We start from the raw sequence: 20,499 nt of genomic DNA, 5'->3' as shown, positions 1-20,499 counted from the left end.
ACTGGGCAGGTAAAAGGCCCCAGTCTGTAGGGGACACGAAGTCTGCTTATAGGAGTGGCTCGTGACGCTGAACTCAAGTAGAGTATCTACTGTCAAATCCAAAACACAATAGGCACAGAGACCAGTGTTAAAACTCAGAAGAGACGAGTTGTAGATTAGTTATCCACAGAAATACTTCAGCACATTTTTATTCATGCAACAATTCCTTGCATCACCTCCGGCACTCTCAAGCCCTTGCTGCGAGGGAGATAGTTTCACCCAAACAGTCAATGCCAATCCCTTGGTGGAACCATAAGGTGATGCAGGAATGTGCCCAACTCAGTCACACCTCTGGCCCACTCCCTCTATCCCAGCCCAGTCCCATCTCTGGCCCACTCCCTCTATCCCAGCCCAGTCCCATCTCTGGTCCACTCCCTCTATCCCAGCCCAGTCCCACTCCCTCTATCCCAGCCCAGTCCCATCTCCGGTCCACTCCCTCTATCCCAGCCCACTCCCAGCCCTGTCCCACTCCCTCTATCCCAGCCCAGTCCCATCTCTGGCCCCCTCCCTCTATCCCAGCCCAGTCCCATCTCCGGTCCACTCCCTCTATCCCAGCCCACTCCCAGCCCTGTCCCACTCCCTCTATCCCAGCCCAGTCCCATCTCTGGCCCCCTCCCTCTATCCCAGCCCAGTCCCATCTCTGGCCCACTCCCTCTATCCCAGCCCAGTCCCATCTCCGGTCCACTCCCTCTATCCCAGCCCAGTCCCATCTCCGGCCCACTCCCTCTATCCCAGCCCAGTCCCATCTCCGGTCCACTCCCTCTATCCCAGCCCAGTCCCATCTCCGGCCCACTCCCTCTATCCCAGCCCAGTCCCATCTCCGGCCCACTCCCTCTATCCCAGCCCAGTCCCATCTCCGGTCCACTCCCTCTATCCCAGCCCAGTCCCATCTCCGGCCCACACCCTCTATCCCAGCCCAGTCCCATCTCCGGTCCACTCCCTCTATCCCAGCCCAGTCCCATCTCCGGTCCACTCCCTCTATCCCAGCCCAGTCCCATCTCCGGCCCACTCCCTCTATCCCAGCCCAGTCCCATCTCCGGTCCACTCCCTCTATCCCAGCCCAGTCCCATCTCTGGCCCACTCCCTCTATCCCAGCCCAGTCCCATCTCCGGTCCACTCCCTCTATCCCAGCCCAGTCCCATCTCTGGCCCACTCCCTCTATCCCAGCCCAGTCCCATCTCCGGCCCCCTCCCTCTATCCCAGCCCAGCCCCATCTCCGGCCCACTCCCTCTATCCCAGCCCAGTCCCATCTCCGGCCCACTCCCTCTATCCCAGCCCAGCCCCATCTCCGGCCCACTCCCTCTATCCCAGCCCAGTCCCATCTCCGGTCCACTCCCTCTATCCCAGCTCAGTCCCATCTCCGGCCCACTCCCTCTATCCCAGCCCAGTCCCATCTCCGGCCCACTCCCTCTATCCCAGCCCAGTCCCATCTCCGGCCCACTCCCTCTATCCCAGCCTAGTCCCATCTCCGGCCCACTCCCTCTATCCCAGCCCAGTCCCATCTCCGGTCCACTCCCTCTATCCCAGCTCAGTCCCATCTCCGGCCCACTCCCTCTATCCCAGCCCAGTCCCATCTCCGGCCCACTCCCTCTATCCCAGCCCAGTCCCATCTCCGGCCCACTCCCTCTATCCCAGCCCAGTCCCATCTCCGGTCCACTCCCTCTATCCCAGCCCAGTCTCATCTCTGGCCCACTCCCTCTATCCCAGCCCAGTCCCATCTCTGGCCCACTCCCTCTATCCCAGCCCAGTCTCATCTCTGGCCCACTCCCTCTATCCCAGCCCAGTCTCATCTCTGGCCCACTCCCTCTATCCCAGCCCAGTCCCATCTCTGGCCCACTCCCTCTATCCCAGCCCAGTCCCATCTCTGGCCCCCTCCCTCTATCCCAGCCTAGTCCCGTCTCTGGCCCACTCCCTCTATCCCAGCCCTGTCCCATCTCCGGCCCACTCACTCTATCCCAGCCCAGTCTCATCTCTGGCCCACTCCCTCTATCCCAGCCCAGTCCCACTCCCTCTATCCCAACCCAGTCCCATCTCTGGACCCCACTCCCTCTATCCCAACCCAGTCCCATCTCTGGACCCAACTCCCTCTATCCCAGTCCAGTCCCATCTCTGGGCCCTTCCCTCTATCCCAGCCCAGTCATATCTCTGGGCCCTTCCCTCTATCCCAGCCCAGTCATATCTATGGCCCCCTTCCCTCTATCCCAGCCCAGTCCACTCTCTGGGCCCCTTCTTCTATCCCAGCCCAGTCCAATCTCTGGCCCCCTCTCTCTATCCGAGCCCAGTCACATATCAGCTCCCCTCCCTACCTTTCTGACCGATCAGAATTGCTCTAACTGTTTACAATACTGAAATACCCAAATTAATTAACTGTGAACCTGAACAACTGGATCAGACAGGCTTCACTCCTAACTAACTTAATAAGGAGCAATATAAAAATCTTGGCCTAGAAATTCAGTATAGCCACGTTTGGGGCGCTACAGCCGGGCGGCCGCTAAAGTTTGCGCCCGGCGCAACTTCGCCGATATTCAGTGGCATCGCCCCAAGAGGTTGCTGCTGCGCTAAAACAGGCGATGCACGACTATCATTAGGCGCTAAGCCGGCGGCCCGGGGTGAAACCCCCGAGGGCGGGCGCAGCGCAGGTGCGGCGAGTTGCTGATTGACGGCACACCCCTGTGACCATTCCCCTCTCAAACAGGTATACCGATTTGGATACTGTTGAGGGGGATGACTCACCAGGGGAAGGCAGCAGCAGCCAACTTCCTGGCACTGGGGGTGCTCCTGCTGCCCAGGAAGGGAGGAAAAAGAGTGGGAGAGCAATAGTGGTAGGGGATTCTATAGTAAGGGGAACAGATAGGCGTTTCTGTGGCCGTAGACGTGAATCCAGGATGGTTTGTTGCCTCCCTGGTGCCAGGGTCAAGGATGTCACTGAGCGGCTGCAGGGCATTCTGGAGGGGGAGGGTGAACAGCCAGAGGTCGTGGTCCACATTGGTACCAACGACATAGGTAAAAAGAGGGATGAGGTCCTGCAGCAAGAATTTAGGGAGCTAGGTGGAAGATTAAGGAGCAGGACCTCAAAGGTTGTAATCTCTGGATTACTCCCGGTGCCACGTGCTAGCGAGTATAGGAATAGGAAAATAGAACAGATGAATGCGTGGCTAAAGGGATGGTGCAGGAGGGAGGGCTTTAGTTTCCTGGATCACTGGGTCTGCTTCTGGGAAAGGTGGGACTTGTACAAGTCGGACGGTTTACACCTGAACCAGAGGGGAACCAATATCCTTGCGGGGAGGTTTGCTAGCACTGCTGGGGGGGGTTTAAACTAACTTGGCAGGGGGATGGGATACAGAGTGGAGCTATAGTAGGGGGTGATTTACAGCCAAATACGGAGGAAAAAAACAAGTCAGCTGGGAAGGCAGAGCAAATATGTGAAGGCAAAAGGGACTATGGCAGGGCTGGAAGGCATTTATTTTACTGCAAGGAGTCTTGCAAATAAGGTGGATGAACTGAAGTTGTTGTTGAACACATGGGCGTACGATATTGTTGCTATCACGGAGACATGGTTGAGGGAGGGTCAGGACTGGCAGCTCAATATTCCGGGGTATAGAATCTTCAGGCGAGACAGAGGGGGGTGTAAAAGGGGAGGGGGTGTTGCAATATTAATTAAGGAGTCAATTACTGCTGTAAGGAGGGACGATATATTAGCGGGTTCCTCTAATGAGGCCATATGGGTAGAACTTAAAAACAAAAAGGGGGCAAGCACTTTGCTGGGAGTGTACTATAGGCCCCCAAACAGTCAGGGGGAGATAGAGGAACAGATATGTAGGCAAATCTCAGAGAAGTGCGAAAATAATAGGGTAATAATAGTGGGGGATTTCAACTTCCCCAATATTAATTGGGATAGTCAGAGTGTGAAAGGCTTAGAGGGTGCAGAATTCTTAAAAGTGCATCCAGGAGAGCTTTTTGAGCCAACATGTAGAAAGTCCTACAAGAGAGGGGGCGGTACTGGACCTAATTCTAGGGAATGTAGCCGGGCAAGTGGTGGAAGTGTCAGTAGGAAAGCATTTTGGCGACAGTGACCATAATTCGGTGAGATTTAAGGTGGTCATGGAAAAAGACAAAGACGGCCCGGAAATAAGGGTTCTAAATTGGGGGATGGCCGATTTTAATATGATAAGGCAGGATCTGGCCAAAGTGGACTGGGAGCAGCTACTTATAGGAAAATCCACATCAAAACAGTGGGAGACTTTCAGAAGGGAAATAGAGAGAGTACAACGCCAACATGTTCCTGTAAAGGTCAAGGGTGGGACCAACAAGCAAAGGGAACCTTGGATGACAAGGGATATACAAAAATGCATTAGGAAAAAAAGGGGGGCTTTTGGCAATTACAAAAGACTAAAGACGGAGGAAGCCCTAGAGGAGTATAAAAAGTGCAGGGGCATACTTAAAAGAGAAATTAGGAGGGCGAGGAGGGGCCATGAAATAACACTGGCGAGCAAAATAAAGGAAAATCCTAAGATGTTTTATAAGTATATTAAGGGCAAGAGGATAACCAGGGAAAGGGTAGGACCGATTAGGGACCAAAGTGGCAATCTGTGTGTAGAGCCAGATGATGTAGGTGGGGTTTTAAATGAATTTTTTGCATCTGTGTTCACTATGGAGAAAGACGATGTAGACATAGAAATCGGGCAAGGGGACTGTGACATACTTGAACATATTAGCATCGAGAGGGAGGAGGTACTAGCGGTTTTAGCAAGCCAAAAAGTGGATAAATCCCCAGGCCCGGACGAGATGTATCCCAGGCTGTTGTGCGAGGCAAAGGAGGAGATTGCAGGGGCTCTGACACAAATTTTCAGAACCTCTCTGGCCACAGGGGATGTATCAGAGGACTGGAGAACAGCTAACGTAGTACCATTATTCAAGAAGGGTAGCAGGGATAAACCAGGGAATTACAGGCCAGTGAGCCTAACATCTGTGGTAGGGAAATTATTGGAAAAAATTCTGAGGGACAAAATTAGTCACCACTTGGAGAGGCAAGGATTAATCGGGGATAGTCAGCATGGCTTTGTCAAGGGTAAATCATGTCTGACCAATCTGATTGAATTTTTCGAGGGGGTGACTAGGTGTGTGGATGAGGGAAATGCTGTGGATGTGGTTTACATGGACTTCAGTAAAGCTTTTGACAAAGTCCCGCATAGGAGACTGGTCAAGAAGGTAAGAGCCCATGGGATCCAGGGTGCCTTGGCGCGTTGGATCCTAAACTGGCTGAGTGGCAGGAGGCAGAGGGTGATGGTCGAAGGTTGCTTTTGTGACTGGAAGCCTGTGTCCAGTGGGGTACCTCAGGGATCGGTGCTGGGTCCCTTGCTGTTTGTGATCTACATAAATGATTTGGATGAGAATGTAAAAGGTATGATCAGTAAGTTCGCAGATGACACGAAAATTGGTGGGGTGGTAAATTGCGAGGAGGAAAGCCTCAGGCTACAGGACGATATAAACGGGTTGGTCAGATGGGCGGAAAAGTGGCAAATGGAATTTAACCCTGAAAAGTGCGAGGTGATGCATTTTGGACGGACAAATAAGGCAAGGGAATACACAATGAGTGGTAGGACCCTAGGAAGTACAGAGGGTCAGAGGGACCTTGGTGTACATGTACATAGATCCCTGAAGGCAGCGGAACAGGTAGATAAGGTGGTTAAAAAGGCATATGGGATAATTGCCTTCATTAGCCGAGGCATAGAATATAAGAGCAGGGAGGTTATGATGGAGCTGTACAAAACGCCGGGAGTACTGTGTGCAGTTCTGGTCGCCTCACTATAGGAAGGATGTGATTGCTTTGGAAAGGGTGCAGAGAAGATTCACCAGGATGTTACCTGGGATGGAGCGCCTCAGCTATGAAGAAAGGCTAAACAGGCTGGGGTTGTTTTCCTTGGAGCAAAGAAGGCTGAGGGGGGACCTGATTGAGGTGTACAAAATGATGAGGGGCGTAGATAAAGAGGAACTTTTCCCCTTAGTAGGGGGGTCAATAACAAGGGGGCATAGATTCAGGGTAAGGGGCAGGAGATTTAGAGGGGATTTGAGGAGGAACTTTTTCACCCAGAGGGTGGTTGGAATCTGGAACTCACTGCCTGAAAGGGTGGTAGAGGCAGGAACCCTCACAACATTCAAGAAGCATTTGGATGAGCACTTGAAATGCCATTGCATACAAGGCTATGGACCAAATGCTGGAAAATGGGATTAGACTGGACAGGGATTGATGGACGGCGCAGACACGATGGGCCGAAGGGCCTCTTTCTGTGCTGTAAAACTCTATGACTCTGGCGCCGGTGAGCTCTTAAAGGGGGAGGGTGGATTTGTTTGCCTGCCACGCCCTGCACACTGCAGCCCTGAAGCAAGGCCTGACCACTGCTGCTTGATCTGGACAACGCCCAGGACTATGGAGAAGGCCAGGGAGAGAGCGCAGCGCTTCAGCGACGGTGACCTGAGGGTGCTGGTTGGCGCAGTGGAGCGCAGGCGCCATGTTCTGTTCCCTGAAGGTGGCAGGAGGCCGCTGCCCAGCGTCTATCAGAAAGCCTGGAGGGAGGTGTCAAACAGGGTGACCTCCAACAGCGTGGTTGCCAGGACTCCTGTGCAATGCCGAAAAAAGTTCAACGACCTCAACCGGGTTGTCAGGGTGAGTACCCTTTCCAGTGTCCTCCTCATCCCTGCATGTGCACCTCAGTTTATGGGCAAAGGGACCTGAAAGCCCTAATGCCCAGCCCTCATCCAGCAGCTATGGGACTGTCATGAAAATCACTTGCACATTCTGCACTTTACACACTGTAAAAGCTATTCGACCATGGGAGGCTGTACAGCCCAGATCAGGGCTTCAAACTGTCAGGGCTAGTCCACCATGGGAGGCAGTGCAGACAAGATCAGGGCTTCACACTGTGCTTAGAGGCCGTCCTTTCTCTTGCAGGGCAAGGTGGCGCACAATCGAAGGCAGCAGCGCGAGACCGGGGGAGGCCTTCCTGACCTCAAACAGCTCTCCGACCTGGACCAGCGTGTGGAGCGCATTATGTCAGGCCGGCTGATTGGCCCTGTCGCCAGTGGAGATGCCGACCCTGTTCTGGGCCCCAATGGTAAGGGCATCACCTTTTTGACCTATCTCTTTCCACTTGCGCCTCAGAACAGCATCCTTTGCCACTGTCGGCCCAATGCAGTGCATAGCAGCACTCATGCCTCCCTCGCTGCCGCCCTGTCCTCACTCTAAAGCAACTCTTGTGCCTCCCTGCTTTCAGATGGAGAATCGCCAGGTGAGGAGGCGGGCCCTCAACCTGGCACTGTGAGTGAATCGGAGGGCGAGGAGGAGGAAGAGGAAGAGGAAGCCGGACCATCAGTGCCACCCTCAGCCGAGGCAGCCCATGGCGATGATGGGGACACGTCTTCCCTGGAGGGGAGCAGGGGGGGAAGGGTCGGAGAGTGAAGCTCCGGGGCCCAGCGGCCTGCAGCAACGTGGGAGGGGTGGGGAAGCTCGGCGGCCTTCTCCCCGGAGGGTGAGTGCGGCCTCCAGTCCTGCTACGGTGAGCGCAGAGGAGGTGCGGCTCCTAGAGGAAATGGCCGTCCAGGCTGAGCGCAGGCACACTGAGCTCATGGCTGCAGTGGCAAGGATGCCTGACTCCATAGAGTCTCTGTCAAGGAGTGTGCAGGAATTCGGAGCAGCACAGGCCAGGAGTCTGCAGGAATTCGCGGCAGCACAGGCGGCTTCCAGCCAAGTGCTCAGTCGTGCCGCCCATTCACTGGCTGGTGTCATGCGGACACAGACCAGGGCCACACGGGCACTAACTGCTGCCACCCTCGCTGGATCGGCCAGGCATCGCCAGGGCACTCGCCGCGCAGCAGCAGCCCAGCAGTCTGTTCTTCAGCAGTTTGCTGCGCATGCTGCAGTGCTGGCCCGTGTGAGTGCCAATGTCTCAGGCGACCAGGGAGTACCTGTGATCTGTCAGGTTGGCACCATTCCTGCAGCCGACACTGCCACTCCTCCATTGCAGCTGCCACCAGCCGGACAGACTGCTGCCGCCCAAGCAGAGTTGGAGCAGTCAGCAGCTGGCCCCTCCAAGGCCAGAGCTGGTCCAGGCCGACCCCCAAGGGCATCTGCCGTCTCGCCATCTGACCCTCAGCAGCCTTCCCCCAGCCTTGCTGCAGCCACTGGGGTCCCATTGAGGAGGAGCTGCAGGGCGGGCAGGGGCCAGTCACGGATGCGAAAGGCATCACCCTCGCAGGGCAAAAAGTAGAAGGTCTGGCCAAATGCTTTGTTTTTTTTGAAAGGCCGAGACTGGTGTATTTGTGTTTTTTGAAAGGCCGAGACTGCTCGATTTGTGTTTTTGGGGGGGGGGGGCTTCTCTCCATTAGTTTGTTATGTGGAAAGGGCACAGAGGTATCAAAGTAATAAATGTTCTTAAATCGCACTGTCCATGCTTTCTTTTGGAAGTCCTGGTTGCCCTGCTCGGCTGAGGGCTTGTGGAGCGGCTACATTCATCTTGTGCCATTGGCACAAGCCATTCCGAGAGGGGGCCTAGAACCGACGTTCAATAAGCCGCCGACGGGCGGCCCTTGCACTTTCTGCCTCCCTCCTGTGCTGGTCCTCCTCCTCCTCTGGTGGTCCTCCAATGTCTGGTGGCAGTGGCTGAGTCCTGCGGATAGCCAGGTTGTGCAGCATGCAGCACACGACCACGAAATGGGAGACTCGCTCAGGCGAGTACTGGAGGGCTCCTCCGGAACGATCCAGACAGCGGAACCGTTGCTTCAGGACGCCGATTGTTTGCTCAATGAGGTTCCTGATTGCTTGATGGCTGTCATTGTCTCCCTCTTCAGCAGGGGTGCTGGGCGCGCGGAGCGGGGTCATCAGCCAGGTGCACAAAGGATAGCCTTTGTCCCCGAGAAGCCATCCTCGTGGGTGAGGCTGGGCCTGGAACATGTCTGCCACAGAAGTCTGGCGCAGGATGAAGGCATCGTGGCTGCTGCCTGGAAAGCGGGCATTGACAGCTAGGATGATCTGCCTGTGGTCACACACCAACTGCACGTTGAGCGAATGGTAGCCCTTCCGGTTGCGGTAATCCTTGGCATTCTCTAGAGGTGCCCGCAAAGCCACATGCGTGCAGTCAATGGCGTCCTGCACCATGGGGAAGCCCGCTAATGCTGCAAAGCCCATTGCGCGCTGTTGCTGCTTGACAACGGCCATGGAGAAGGAGATGAACTGACGTCTCCTTCTGAAAAGGGCATTGGTCACCTGGCGGATGCAGCAATGTACGGCAAACTGGGAGATGTCCCCAGCAGCGGATTGGAAGGAGCCGGTGGCATAGAAGTTGAGAGACATCGTCACCTTCACTGCCACCGACAGAGACGTCCTGCTCCTCAGCTGTGGCTGCAGATCTCCGCGAAGCAGGTGGCAGATCTGTGACCACCACCCTTCGGAATCGCAGCCGCCGAACACACTGCTCGTCAGACATGTTCAGATACGAGAACTGCTGGCGGTATACCCTGGGTGGGTAAGGCCTCCTTAGCCGACGCCTGTTGCCCCTTCTCCCTCTGGCCATGACTGCCACTCTCTCACGGCGTCTCTGAGCCCTTTGAATGCAATGGAGAAGGCCAACGTTTGCACCCATTGCAGCCCCCATTATATGTTTCCAATCAATGCTATGGCTCTGAAGTTAAAGACAAGTGCAAAGCTGTGGCCTGAAGCCACAAGTACCTGTGCGAGTGTTGAGCCAAACCAGAAAGCTCTCTACCTTTGTCTCTCTGCAAAGATCCGTCTCTCACAAAGAAGGAGTGTTGCAAAATGGCTGCCATTTCTACTGCAGGAGGAGTGCCCTTTAATTAGCGCCCCCCCCGCGCCTGGGAACCGTTCCCCTCTACCAGTCGCTAGGGGCGCCAGGCGCGCAATAGGCCGGCGCCACTGAATTTCCGGTTTGGGGCGCACAAAGGGCGTTGCACGATGAAATGACGTCAGGATCTGCGCGCGCAGCTGAGCGCGCACAAAGGCTTTGCGCCGCCGCTAAATCTTTACTGAAGTTGGGGAGAGGCGCAGATCGCGCAGCGCCCGGCCGCTAGCCGCCTAGCGCCCCACATCTCCTCCTCCTAAGGCGCTAGCGGCTGGCGCAAACAACTGAATTTCTAGGCCCTTGTGTTTACAGACTGAGCTAACATGAACAAGGCACACTCAAAGTTAAGACACCTGTAATCCCACCATTGTGACTGCCAATTCAGAACCTTCATTACTAATGACTGTGACCCGAAACTGGCCACATCTCATCCCATCAGCTGTGAACTCCTGGCGCTCATTAACTGGCATTTCAGGCAGTCTACTTAACCAGCAACGACTCATTAATCCAAATAAAGCCACTCCCAAATTTGGGAAATGTTTGTGGGATCTAGCTTCAAAACTTATTGTTCTGGAATACATGCTTATAGGCCTTTAATAAAGCTGCTGAGAGATTTATCACAAATACTCCAGCATTAAGCTGAAGGACAATGGCTGATTCAGTTTGTATTTCAGCAGCGTTTATTGAACCCGAGAGGCTGGCCATTCAAATCACGAAGGTTCGGGGAGTTGGGTTCAAGTCCCACTCCACAGACTTGCGAACACAATCTATGTGACACTCCGGTGCAGTACTGAGGGAGTGCTGCACCATCAGATAAGACGTCTGCCCTCTCAGGTGGACGTAAATAATCCCATGGAACTAGTCAAAACGGAGCAGCGGGATTTCCCCCTGGTGTCCTAACCAATATTTATCCCTCATCCAACGTCACTAAAAAAACAAATTCTGGTCATTTATTTCATAGCTGATTGTGGGAGCTTGCTGTGCAAATTGGCTGCTGCGTTTCCTACATTACAATTGTGACTACATTGCAAAAGTACTTCAACGAGTGAAGTTCTTTAGGACATCCGGGGGACAGGAAAGAAGTGCATATAAACACAAGCCCTTTCATTCTTTTTACAATTCTCTGCAATAGGAATAAAGCACCAACTATTTATCAAGTGCTCTCAGGGTGTGGGGGACACAGACCGAGCTAACTAATCGCTGAGGCGGTGGCATTTTGTAGCCAGTGTTTTTACAATCGATTTGCTTGCTAGGCCACTTTAGAAGACATTAAAGAATAAGCTGCATAAAGTGGGACTGGAGTCACGCGCATGGCAGCGACAGCGTCCCTTTCCTGAATTCACATTAGTGAACCATTGGGTTTGTAACCACAATCTGGCGGCTTTCGTGGATTCCCCCTCCGGTCCCGGCCCACAACTGACCAGATTTATTGAGCTCAAATTTTACAACCTGCCGTGGTGGGACCTGAACTCTCGACGTCTCCACTGCTCACCCAGCAGTGTGACCATGACGTTAAGGTGCCACCACTTGGGCTTGAAATGTTGCCCTCCGATTTCTCCCTCTTTGGAGCTGGATTCTGCTCTGCACCCTTCTGCAGCCCAATAGCAAGAAAAAAAACAAGGTAGGAACCCTCCTCCGGTCCAGCTGCCACTCCTCTGTGGCACAGACACTTCAAACACTGGCACCCTGTACCAACGCACCAGGCACCTTCTGAACACAGGGCCGGGAGCCCAGCCAGAATGACATTACAAGAAAGCAACAGAGCTTTTATTTTAAATGAACCGGATACCCCGCGATTACCTGCAGGGCTTTCAGCAGGGCCTGAGCTGTAAAACGGGCCGGAGCAAAGAGGTATTCCAAGTAGGCTTCCTGTGGAGAGACCAGGACACCGATTAATTACCAACAACTTACATTCCTATTGCCCACGGCGCTTCACAGAGGGTTACCAGACAAAATCTGACACCGAGCTACAGAGATATTGACAGGCTTGGTCAAAGAGGTAGGTTTTAAGCAGCGTCTTAGAGAGAGGGGTAGAAATGCTGAGAGGTTTAGGGAGGGAATTCCAGAGCTTAGGGCCTAAGCAGCTGCCAATGGTGGAGCAAAGGAAATCAGGGATGTGCCAGAGGCCAGAATTGGAGGCGCGCAGAGATCTTGGAGGACTGTGGGGTTGGAGATTAGAGGTAGGGAGGGGGGAGAGGGTTTGAACACTAGGATGAAAATTTTAAAATTGGGGTGTTGCCAGACCGGGAGCCAATGACGGTCAGCGAGCAGAGGAGTGATGGGTGAACGGGACTTGGTGTGAGTTAGGACACGGGGCAGTGAGCACAGGGGGTGATGGGTGAACGGGACTGGGTGTGAGTTAGGACACGGGGCAGTGAGCACAGGGAGTGATGAGTGAACGGGACTGGGTGTGAGTTAGGACACGGGGCAGTGAGCACAGGGGGTGATGGGTGAACGGGACTGGGTGTGAGTTAGGACACGGGGCAGTGAGCACAGGGGGTGATGGGTGAACAGGACTTGGTGCGAGTTAGGACACGGGGCAGTGAGCACAGGGGGTGATGGGTGAACGGGACTGGGTGTGAGTTAGGACACGGGGCAGTGAGCACAGGGAGTGATGGGTGAACGGGACTTGGTGCGAGTTAGGACACGGGGCAGTGAGCACAGGGAGTGATGGGTGAACGGGATTGGTGCGAGTTAGGACACGGGGCAGTGAGCACAGGGACTGATGGGTGAACGGGACTTGGTGTGAGTTAGGATACGGGGCAGTGAGCACAGGGAGTGATGGGTGAACGGGACTTGGTGCGAGTTAGGACACGGGGCAATGGGTGAACGGGACTTGGTGCGAGTTAGGACACGGGGCAGTGAGCACAGGGGGTGATGGGTGAACGGGACTTGGTGCGAGTTAGGACACGGGGCAGTCAGCACAGGGGGTGATGGGTGAACGGGACTTGGTGCGAGTTAGGACACGGGGCAGTCAGCACAGTGAGTGATGGGTGAACGGGACTGGGTGTGAGTTAGGACACGGGGCAGTGAGCACAGGAGGTGATGGGTGAACGGGACTGGGTGTGAGTTAGGACACGGGGCAGTGAGCACAGGGAGCGATGGGTGAACGGGACTTGGTGCGAGTTAGGACACGGGGCAGTGAGCACAGGGGGTGATGGGTGAACGGGACTTGGTGCGAGTTAGGACACGGGGCAGTGAGCACAGGGGGTGATGGGTGAACGGGACTTGGTGCGAGTTAGGACACGGGGCAGTGAGCACAGGGAGTGATGGGTGAACGGGACTTGGTGCGAGTTAGGACACGGGGCAGTGAGCACAGGGAGTGATGGGTGAACGGGACTGGGTGTGAGTTAGGACACGGGGCAGTGAGCACAGGGGGTGATGGGTGAACGGGACATGGTGCGAGTTAGGACACGGGGCAGTGAGCACAGGGGGTGATGGGTGAACGGGACTAGGTGTGAGTTAGGACACGGGGCAGTGAGCACAGGGAGCGATGGGTGAATGGGACTTGGTGCGAGTTAGGACACGGGGCAGTGAGCACAGGGGGTGATGGGTGAACGGGACTAGGTGTGAGTTAGGACACGGGGCAGTGAGCACAGGGAGCGATGGGTGAATGGGACTTGGTGCGAGTTAGGACACGGGGCAGTCAGCACAGTGAGTGATGGGTGAACGGGACTGGGTGCTAGTTAGGACACGGGGCAGTGAGCACAGGGAGTGATGGGTGAACGGGACTGGGTGTGAGTTAGGACACGGGGCAGTGAGCACAGGGAGCGATGGGTGAATGGGACTTGGTGCGAGTTAGGACACGGGGCAGTGAGCACAGGGGGTGATGGGTGAACGGGACTTGGTGCGAGTTAGGACACGGGGCAATGGGTGAACGGGACTTGGTGCGAGTTAGGACACGGGGCAGTGAGCACAGGGGGTGATGGGTGAACGGGACTTGGTGCGAGTTAGGACACGGGGCAGTGAGCACAGGGAGTGATGGGTGAGCGGGACTGGGTGCGAGTTAGGACACGGGGCAGTGAGCACGGGGGTGATGGGTGAACGGGACTTGGTGCGAGTTAGGACACGGGCCAGTGAGCACAGGGAGTGATGGGTGAACGGGACTTGGTGCGAGTTAGGACACGGGGCAGTGAGCACAGGGGGTGATGGGTGAACGGGACTTGGTGCGAGTTAGGACACGGGGCAGTGAGCACAGGGAGTGATGGGTGAATGGGACTTGGTGCGAGTTAGGACACGGGGCAGTGAGCACAGGGGGTGATGGGTGAACGGGACTGGGTGTGAGTTGGGACTGGGTGTGAGTTAGGACATGGGGCAGTGAGCACAGGGGGTGATGGGAGAACGGGACTGGGTGTGAGTTAGGACACGGGGCAGTGAGCACAGGGGGTGATGGGTGAACAGGACTGGGTGTGAGTTAGGACACGGGGCAGTGAGCACAGGGGGTGATGGGTGAACGGGACTTGGTGCGAGTTAGGACACGGGGCAGTGAGCACGGGGTGATGGGTGAACGGGACTGGGTGCTAGTTAGGACACGGGGCAGTGAGCACAGGGAGTGATGGGTGAACGGGACTGGGTGTGAGTTAGGACACGGGGCAGTGAGCACAGGGAGTGATGGGTGAACGGGACTTGGTGCGAGTTAGGACACGGGGCAGTGAGCACAGGGAGTGATGGGTGAACGGGACTTGGTGCGAGTTAGGACACGGGGCAGTGAGCACAGGGGGTGATGGGTGAACGGGACTTGGTGTGAGTTAGGACACGGGGCAGTGAGCACAGGGGGTGATGGGTGAACGGGACTTGGTGCGAGTTAGGACACGGGGCAGTGAGCACAGAGGGTGATGGGTGAATGGGACTGGGTGTGAGTTAGGACACGGGGCAGTGAGCACAGGGGGTGATGGGTGAACGGGACTTGGTGCAAGTTCGGATACGGGGCAGTGAGCACAGGGGGTGATGGGTGAACGGGACTGGGTGTGAGTTAGGACACGGGGCAGTGAGCACAGGGAGTGATGGGTGAACGGGACTGGGTGTGAGTTAGGACACGGGGCAGTGAGCACAGGGAGTGATGGGTGAACGGGACTTGGTGCGAGTTAGGACACGGGGCAGTGAGCACAGGGGGTGATGGGTGAATGGGACTTGGTGCAAGTTCGGATACGGGGCAGTGAGCACAGGGGGTGATGGGTGAACGGGACTGGGTGTGAGTTAGGACACGGGGCAGTGAGCACAGGGAGTGATGGGTGAACGGGACTGGGTGTGAGTTAGGACACGGGGCAGTGAGCACAGGGAGTGATGGGTGAACGGGACTTGGTGCGAGTTAGGACACGGGGCAGTGAGCACAGGGGGTGATGGGTGAACGGGATTGGTGCGAGTTAGGACACGGGGCAGTGAGCACAGGGAGTGATGGGTGAACGGGATTGGTGCGAGTTAGGACACGGGGCAGTGAGCACAGGGACTGATGGGTGAACGGGACTTGGTGTGAGTTAGGACACGGGGCAGTGAGCACAGGGACTGATGGGTGAACGGGACTTGGTGCGAGTTAGGACACGGGGCAGTGAGCACAGGGGGTGATGGGTGAACGGGACTTGGTGCGAGTTAGGACACGGGGCAGTGAGCACAGGGAGTGATGGGTGAGCGGGACTGGGTGCGAGTTAGGACACGAGGCAGTGAGCACGGGGGTGATGGGTGAACGGGACTTGGTGCGAGTTAGGACACGGGCCAGTGAGCACAGGGAGTGATGGGTGAACGGGACTTGGTGCGAGTTAGGACACGGGGCAGTGAGCACAGGGAGTGATGGGTGAACGGGACTGGGTGTGAGTTAGGACACGGGGCAGTGAGCACAGGGAGTGATGGGTGAACGGGACTGGGTGTGAGTTAGGACACGGGGCAGTGAGCACAGGGAGTGATGGGTGAACGGGACTTGGTGCGAGTTAGGACACGGGGCAGTGAGCACAGGGAGTGATGGGTGAACGGGACTGGGTGTGAGTTAGGACACGGGGCAGTGAGCACAGGGAGTGATGGGTGAACGGGACTTGGTGCGAGTTAGGACACGGGGCAGTGAGCACAGGGAGTGATGGGTCAACGGGACTGGGTGCGAGTTAGGACACGGGGCAGAGAGCACAGGGGGTGATGGGTGAACGGGACTTGGTGCGAGTTAGGACACGGGGCAGTCAGCACAGTGAGTGATGGGTGAACGGGACTGGGTGCTGGTTAGGACACGGGGCAGTGAGCACAGGGAGTGATGGGTGAACGGGACTGGGTGTGAGTTAGGACACGGGGCAGTGAGCACAGGGAGCGATGGGTGAATGAGACTTGGTGCGAGTTAGGACACGGGGCAGTGAGCACAGGGGGTGATGGGTGAACGGGACTTGGTGCGAGTTAGGACACGGGGCAGTGAGCACGGGGTGATGGGTGAACGGGACTGGGTGCTAGTTAGGACACGGGGCAGTGAGCACAGGGAGTGATGGGTGAACGGGACTGGGTGTGAGTTAGGACACGGGGCAGTGAGCACAGGGAGCGATGGGTGAACGGGACTTGGTGCGAGTTAGGACACGGGGCAGTGAGCACAGGGGGAGATGGGTGAACAGGACTGGGTGCTAGTTAGGACACGGGGCAGTGAGCACAGGGGGTGATGGGTGAACGGGACTGGGTGTGAGTTAGGACACGGGGCAGTGAGCACAGGGAGCGATGGGTGAACGGGACTTGGTGCGAGTTAGGACACGGGGCAGTGAGCACAGGGAGCGATGGGTGAACGGGACTTGGTGCGAGTTAGGACACGGGGCAGTGAGCACAGGGGGAGATGGGTGAACAGGACTGGGTGCTAGTTAGGACACGGGGCAGTGAGCACAGGGGGTGATGGGTGAACGGGACTCGGTGCGAGTTAGGACACGGGGCAGTGAGCACAGGGGTGATGGGTGAATGGGACTTGGTGCGAGTTAGGACACGGGGCAGTGAGCACAGGGGGTGATGGGTGAACGGGACTGGGTGTGAGTTAGGACACGGGGCAGTGAGCACAGGGAGCGATGGGTGAACGGGACTTGGTGCGAGTTAGGACACGGGGCAGTGAGCACAGGGGGAGATGGGTGAACAGGACTGGGTGCTAGTTAGGACACGGGGCAGTGAGCACAGGGGGTGATGGGTGAACGGGACTCGGTGCGAGTTAGGACACGGGGCAGTGAGCACAGGGGTGATGGGTGAATGGGACTTGGTGCGAGTTAGGACACGGGGCAGTGAGCACAGGGGGTGATGGGTGAACGGGACTTGGTGCGAGTTAGGACACGGGGCAGCGAGCACAGGGAGTGATGGGTGAACGGGACTTGGTGCGAGTTAGGACACGGGGCAGTGAGCACAGGGAGTGATGGGTGAACGGGACTTGGTGCGAGTTAGGACACGGGGCAGTGAGCACAGAGGGTGATGGGTGAATGGGACTGGGTGTGAGTTAGGACATGGGGCAGTGAGCACAGAGGGTGATGGGTGAACGGGACTTGGTGCAAGTTCGGATACGGGGCAGTGAGCACAGGGAGTGATGGGTGAACGGGACTTGGTGCGAGTTAGGATACGGGCAGCAGAGTTTTGGATGAACTCAAACTTACGGAGCTCATCCAAAACACCCCAAACTAAAATCAGCCTGTATTCCAATCCAGACACTGGCGGAATCTGTTAGAAACATCCCATACTCTGGCAGCCAGCCTTTCCAATCCACTCGTCAGTTGGCTAACACATAAAAATACATGGCTGTGTCCCAGACTCACCAAGGGAACGGTGCTACTGGTTCCAGCAGCACTTCAGCACCTCCCTCAACTCGCCATACTCATGCGCTACATCAGGAGATTATTTGTCCACAGTAGAGGTAGGAGAAGGGAGAAATTAGAGCCAAGTGCCCTTCTGTCTCACACATTCATTCGCCAGTTGGACAGCCATCAGAGGCTGGAACTCTGACCAATTCTTTTCCTCGTGTGTTAAGGCAATTGCAGCGCCTTCCCTGGTCAGAGTGGCTCAGCACCATATCACAATGCACTTACTTATCAAACTACCAGGGTCTCCACATTTAAAGTGGATGAAAAGTTGTCCCGTCAAATGCGCCCAGCAATAAGAATATCAGATGGGTCAGGTTAGCCACAGAAATGAGTGTCAAACACAGAGCGAATCCCAGCCTTGACATTGTAAGTACAATTAAACACCTCGCTATAATAATCAGATCTGGTCAGTGAGATTACAGTGCAGCAGGCTGGAGGGAATGTCTGACAGGTAATGAACGCTCACCTTGGGGTCCTGATCCTCTGGCACGTGTAATTCTTCATCAGCAATAGGCTGTATAAAGACCTGGTTCCACTGCCCGGCATTGTTACTGCAACAAAAGCAGACCATCATTATTTGACTGCTGCTCACAGGAGTCCCTGGGACAAAGCTATTCCGTTTTCACCAGTTCCTCCCCCTCTCCTGAAGGCACTGATTCATTCAGCAATATGGCCAGCCGTGTTATCCCAGGCAACAGCCATTCTCCGAATCCCATCCAGCAACCAGCCTTTACATTGGAGCCAAGGCACTGAGTGTACATGGGATATTTGATAAAGGAGGGCAACAAAGCAAGCCATACCCACACTCCCCCTTACCCTAAGTCCACGCTGTCCAGAAAGGGGAGGTGTGGGAGTCATCGCTGGATTGAGAGGGGGAGAATCCTGGCTGACTTCACCTCCCAGCCCATGCGTGCTGAAGCCAATTGTAACATCATTTAATGGTCCTCAGCTGAGGTCAGAGGTAACTCAGCACAGAAGAGGATCTGGCCCTAGGGCCTTCCTCTACTGTACAGCGCGGATTCATAGCTGGCACTGCATTTACCCACCGAACCAGATTTGGAACCGAGAGAGTGAGGAAGTGGGCGTTACATCAGTATGAAATTGATACACAAAAATGTACTGCCGATAGCTGCATTTAATTGTTTTAAATTGGAGGGGGGAAGAAATTAAACTATGACCATATACCCAACCCAAAGAAAAAGGAGGGCAGGCCTACCGGCTTGGTATTCTTCCAGACACCATGGCTACCTGATCCTGAAGCATATTCGACCCATTTTCAGTTGATCATTTACTCTGGTTGGAAATCACCCCAGTAACTGATCAAACTACACGGGGCTCTAGTGGAACTGCACTGAGTACCATGTTCAGATCGGGTGACCCAGAAACAAGGGAGACTGTCGAGTGTTGGAGACCATGCAGAGGAGAACTACCAGGCCGATCCCTGGTGTTACAGGTCTGAGTTATGAGGATAGGCCAGATGTAATTGGGCTTCTCAACCAGGAAAGGAGGGGTCTGAGAAGTGATCTTAGAGGATTTTATAAGATAGTAAATGGTATGGATAAGGTTAATCCAGAATATTACTTTAAAGTAAGTTGTAAAACTAGATCAATGGGTCACAGATACAAACTACTGTAGGACTGACGTTAGGAAGTTATTCTTCATACAGAGAGCGATCAACACAGAATGGCCCGGGGCAGAGTGCTGGAGGTGAAACCCGGCAATCACTAACAACCAATTAGGTAACGCAATGGGGGCGAATGTCGGGCGCTACTGGATGGACGAGTAAAGATGGGCCGAATGGCCTCCCTCACCTGCAATGACCTGGTGATGCAGTCAAATTTAAACCAGGAATGGTTTGCAGCTCTGATAAAATGGAATTTAAAAACACAAATCCCCAGCTGCTCCTCTAGATCAGATTCACCCCAGCTTCCTAACCTCTTGTCTTTCCCTCTCCATTCCTCACTTGTATCCCTATTGAGACAGTGAGTGCTCTGCTCATAGCAGGCTGGGCAGCATTAACCCACCAGTCCTTCAGCAGTCACCGATAACAGCCCTGGGAGTTATAGGAGAACACGCATTCTACCGCAATGCTGGTGTCTGGCTCGTTCCCCTCCCCACTTCCCAGTCCATCCCTTGCTCCAAGTCACTGGAACACATCAGTGCATGATTTCAGGCTAAAACATTCAACCATTGGTCGATTTTGAAGCCTATGGGGCAAAAGGTACCACAGTCCTTAACTACACTTTCTTCCCCTGTAGGAGCGATTAGTGGATACCTTAGGGATCAGCATCAACATTGGAAATGGTGTGGTAAACCACTGTTTGTATTCCTGTTTGTATTCCACTGTGTACATGCCTGGACATGCCTCGGCTGACTCCTCCCACAGGTCCTAGTATAAAGGTGACTGCTCCCCAGCCCTTAGTATCATGGACCGGTCGACCACGCGAGGCAGACCTCCATTCTGTTGTTAATAAAAGCCTTTGGTTACTCTTCTAACTCTCAGTCTTTTATGAGTAATTGATAGCGCATCAAATGGGGAATTCCCGAGTTCCAGTTTTTGCTGGAAAGTCCATCTTCTTCAAGGAATCGGTTGTAATTATTTGCTGCCGCTTTTTGTTTCGACAGCCTAACCGAGAACTTACTGCTCAAAGTTGATGTATCGAACGTTTGCCTGGTTATCTTCATCCTGCCACAAGGCCCAAATATCGGTGGGAGTTAGGGCAAAATCCACCAGCGTTTCCTACGGAGAGACCAAAAAACAGGCATGTAAATCAGTCACCTCATCCTGGAGAGTGCACACACGGTCCCCTCAACCAACTTTA

General features: G+C 55.0%; 1 protein-coding gene across 2 annotated transcripts in view; it reads right to left on the bottom strand.

Moving 5' to 3' along the window:
• Nucleotides 1-20,499, bottom strand: part of nup160 (nucleoporin 160) — a 145,076-nt gene that overhangs the window by 101,141 nt on the left and 23,436 nt on the right. For both annotated transcript variants that reach the window (XM_086007511.1, XM_086007512.1), the window contains exons 9-11: nucleotides 20,320-20,417; nucleotides 18,144-18,228; nucleotides 11,691-11,759 (exon numbers count right to left, since the gene is read on the bottom strand). In XM_086007511.1, coding sequence (XP_085863637.1) covers nucleotides 11,691-11,759; nucleotides 18,144-18,228; nucleotides 20,320-20,417 — 252 coding nt within the window. The remainder of the gene's footprint in view (nucleotides 1-11,690; nucleotides 11,760-18,143; nucleotides 18,229-20,319; nucleotides 20,418-20,499) is intronic.

This window comes from Somniosus microcephalus, chromosome 15 (assembly GCF_052327205.1).
Source record: "Somniosus microcephalus isolate GS21.2 chromosome 15, FLI_Smic_1.0, whole genome shotgun sequence".
NCBI classification, from domain to species: Eukaryota; Metazoa; Chordata; class Chondrichthyes; order Squaliformes; family Somniosidae; genus Somniosus; species Somniosus microcephalus.
This window is presented reverse-complemented; position numbering and strand designations above follow the sequence as displayed.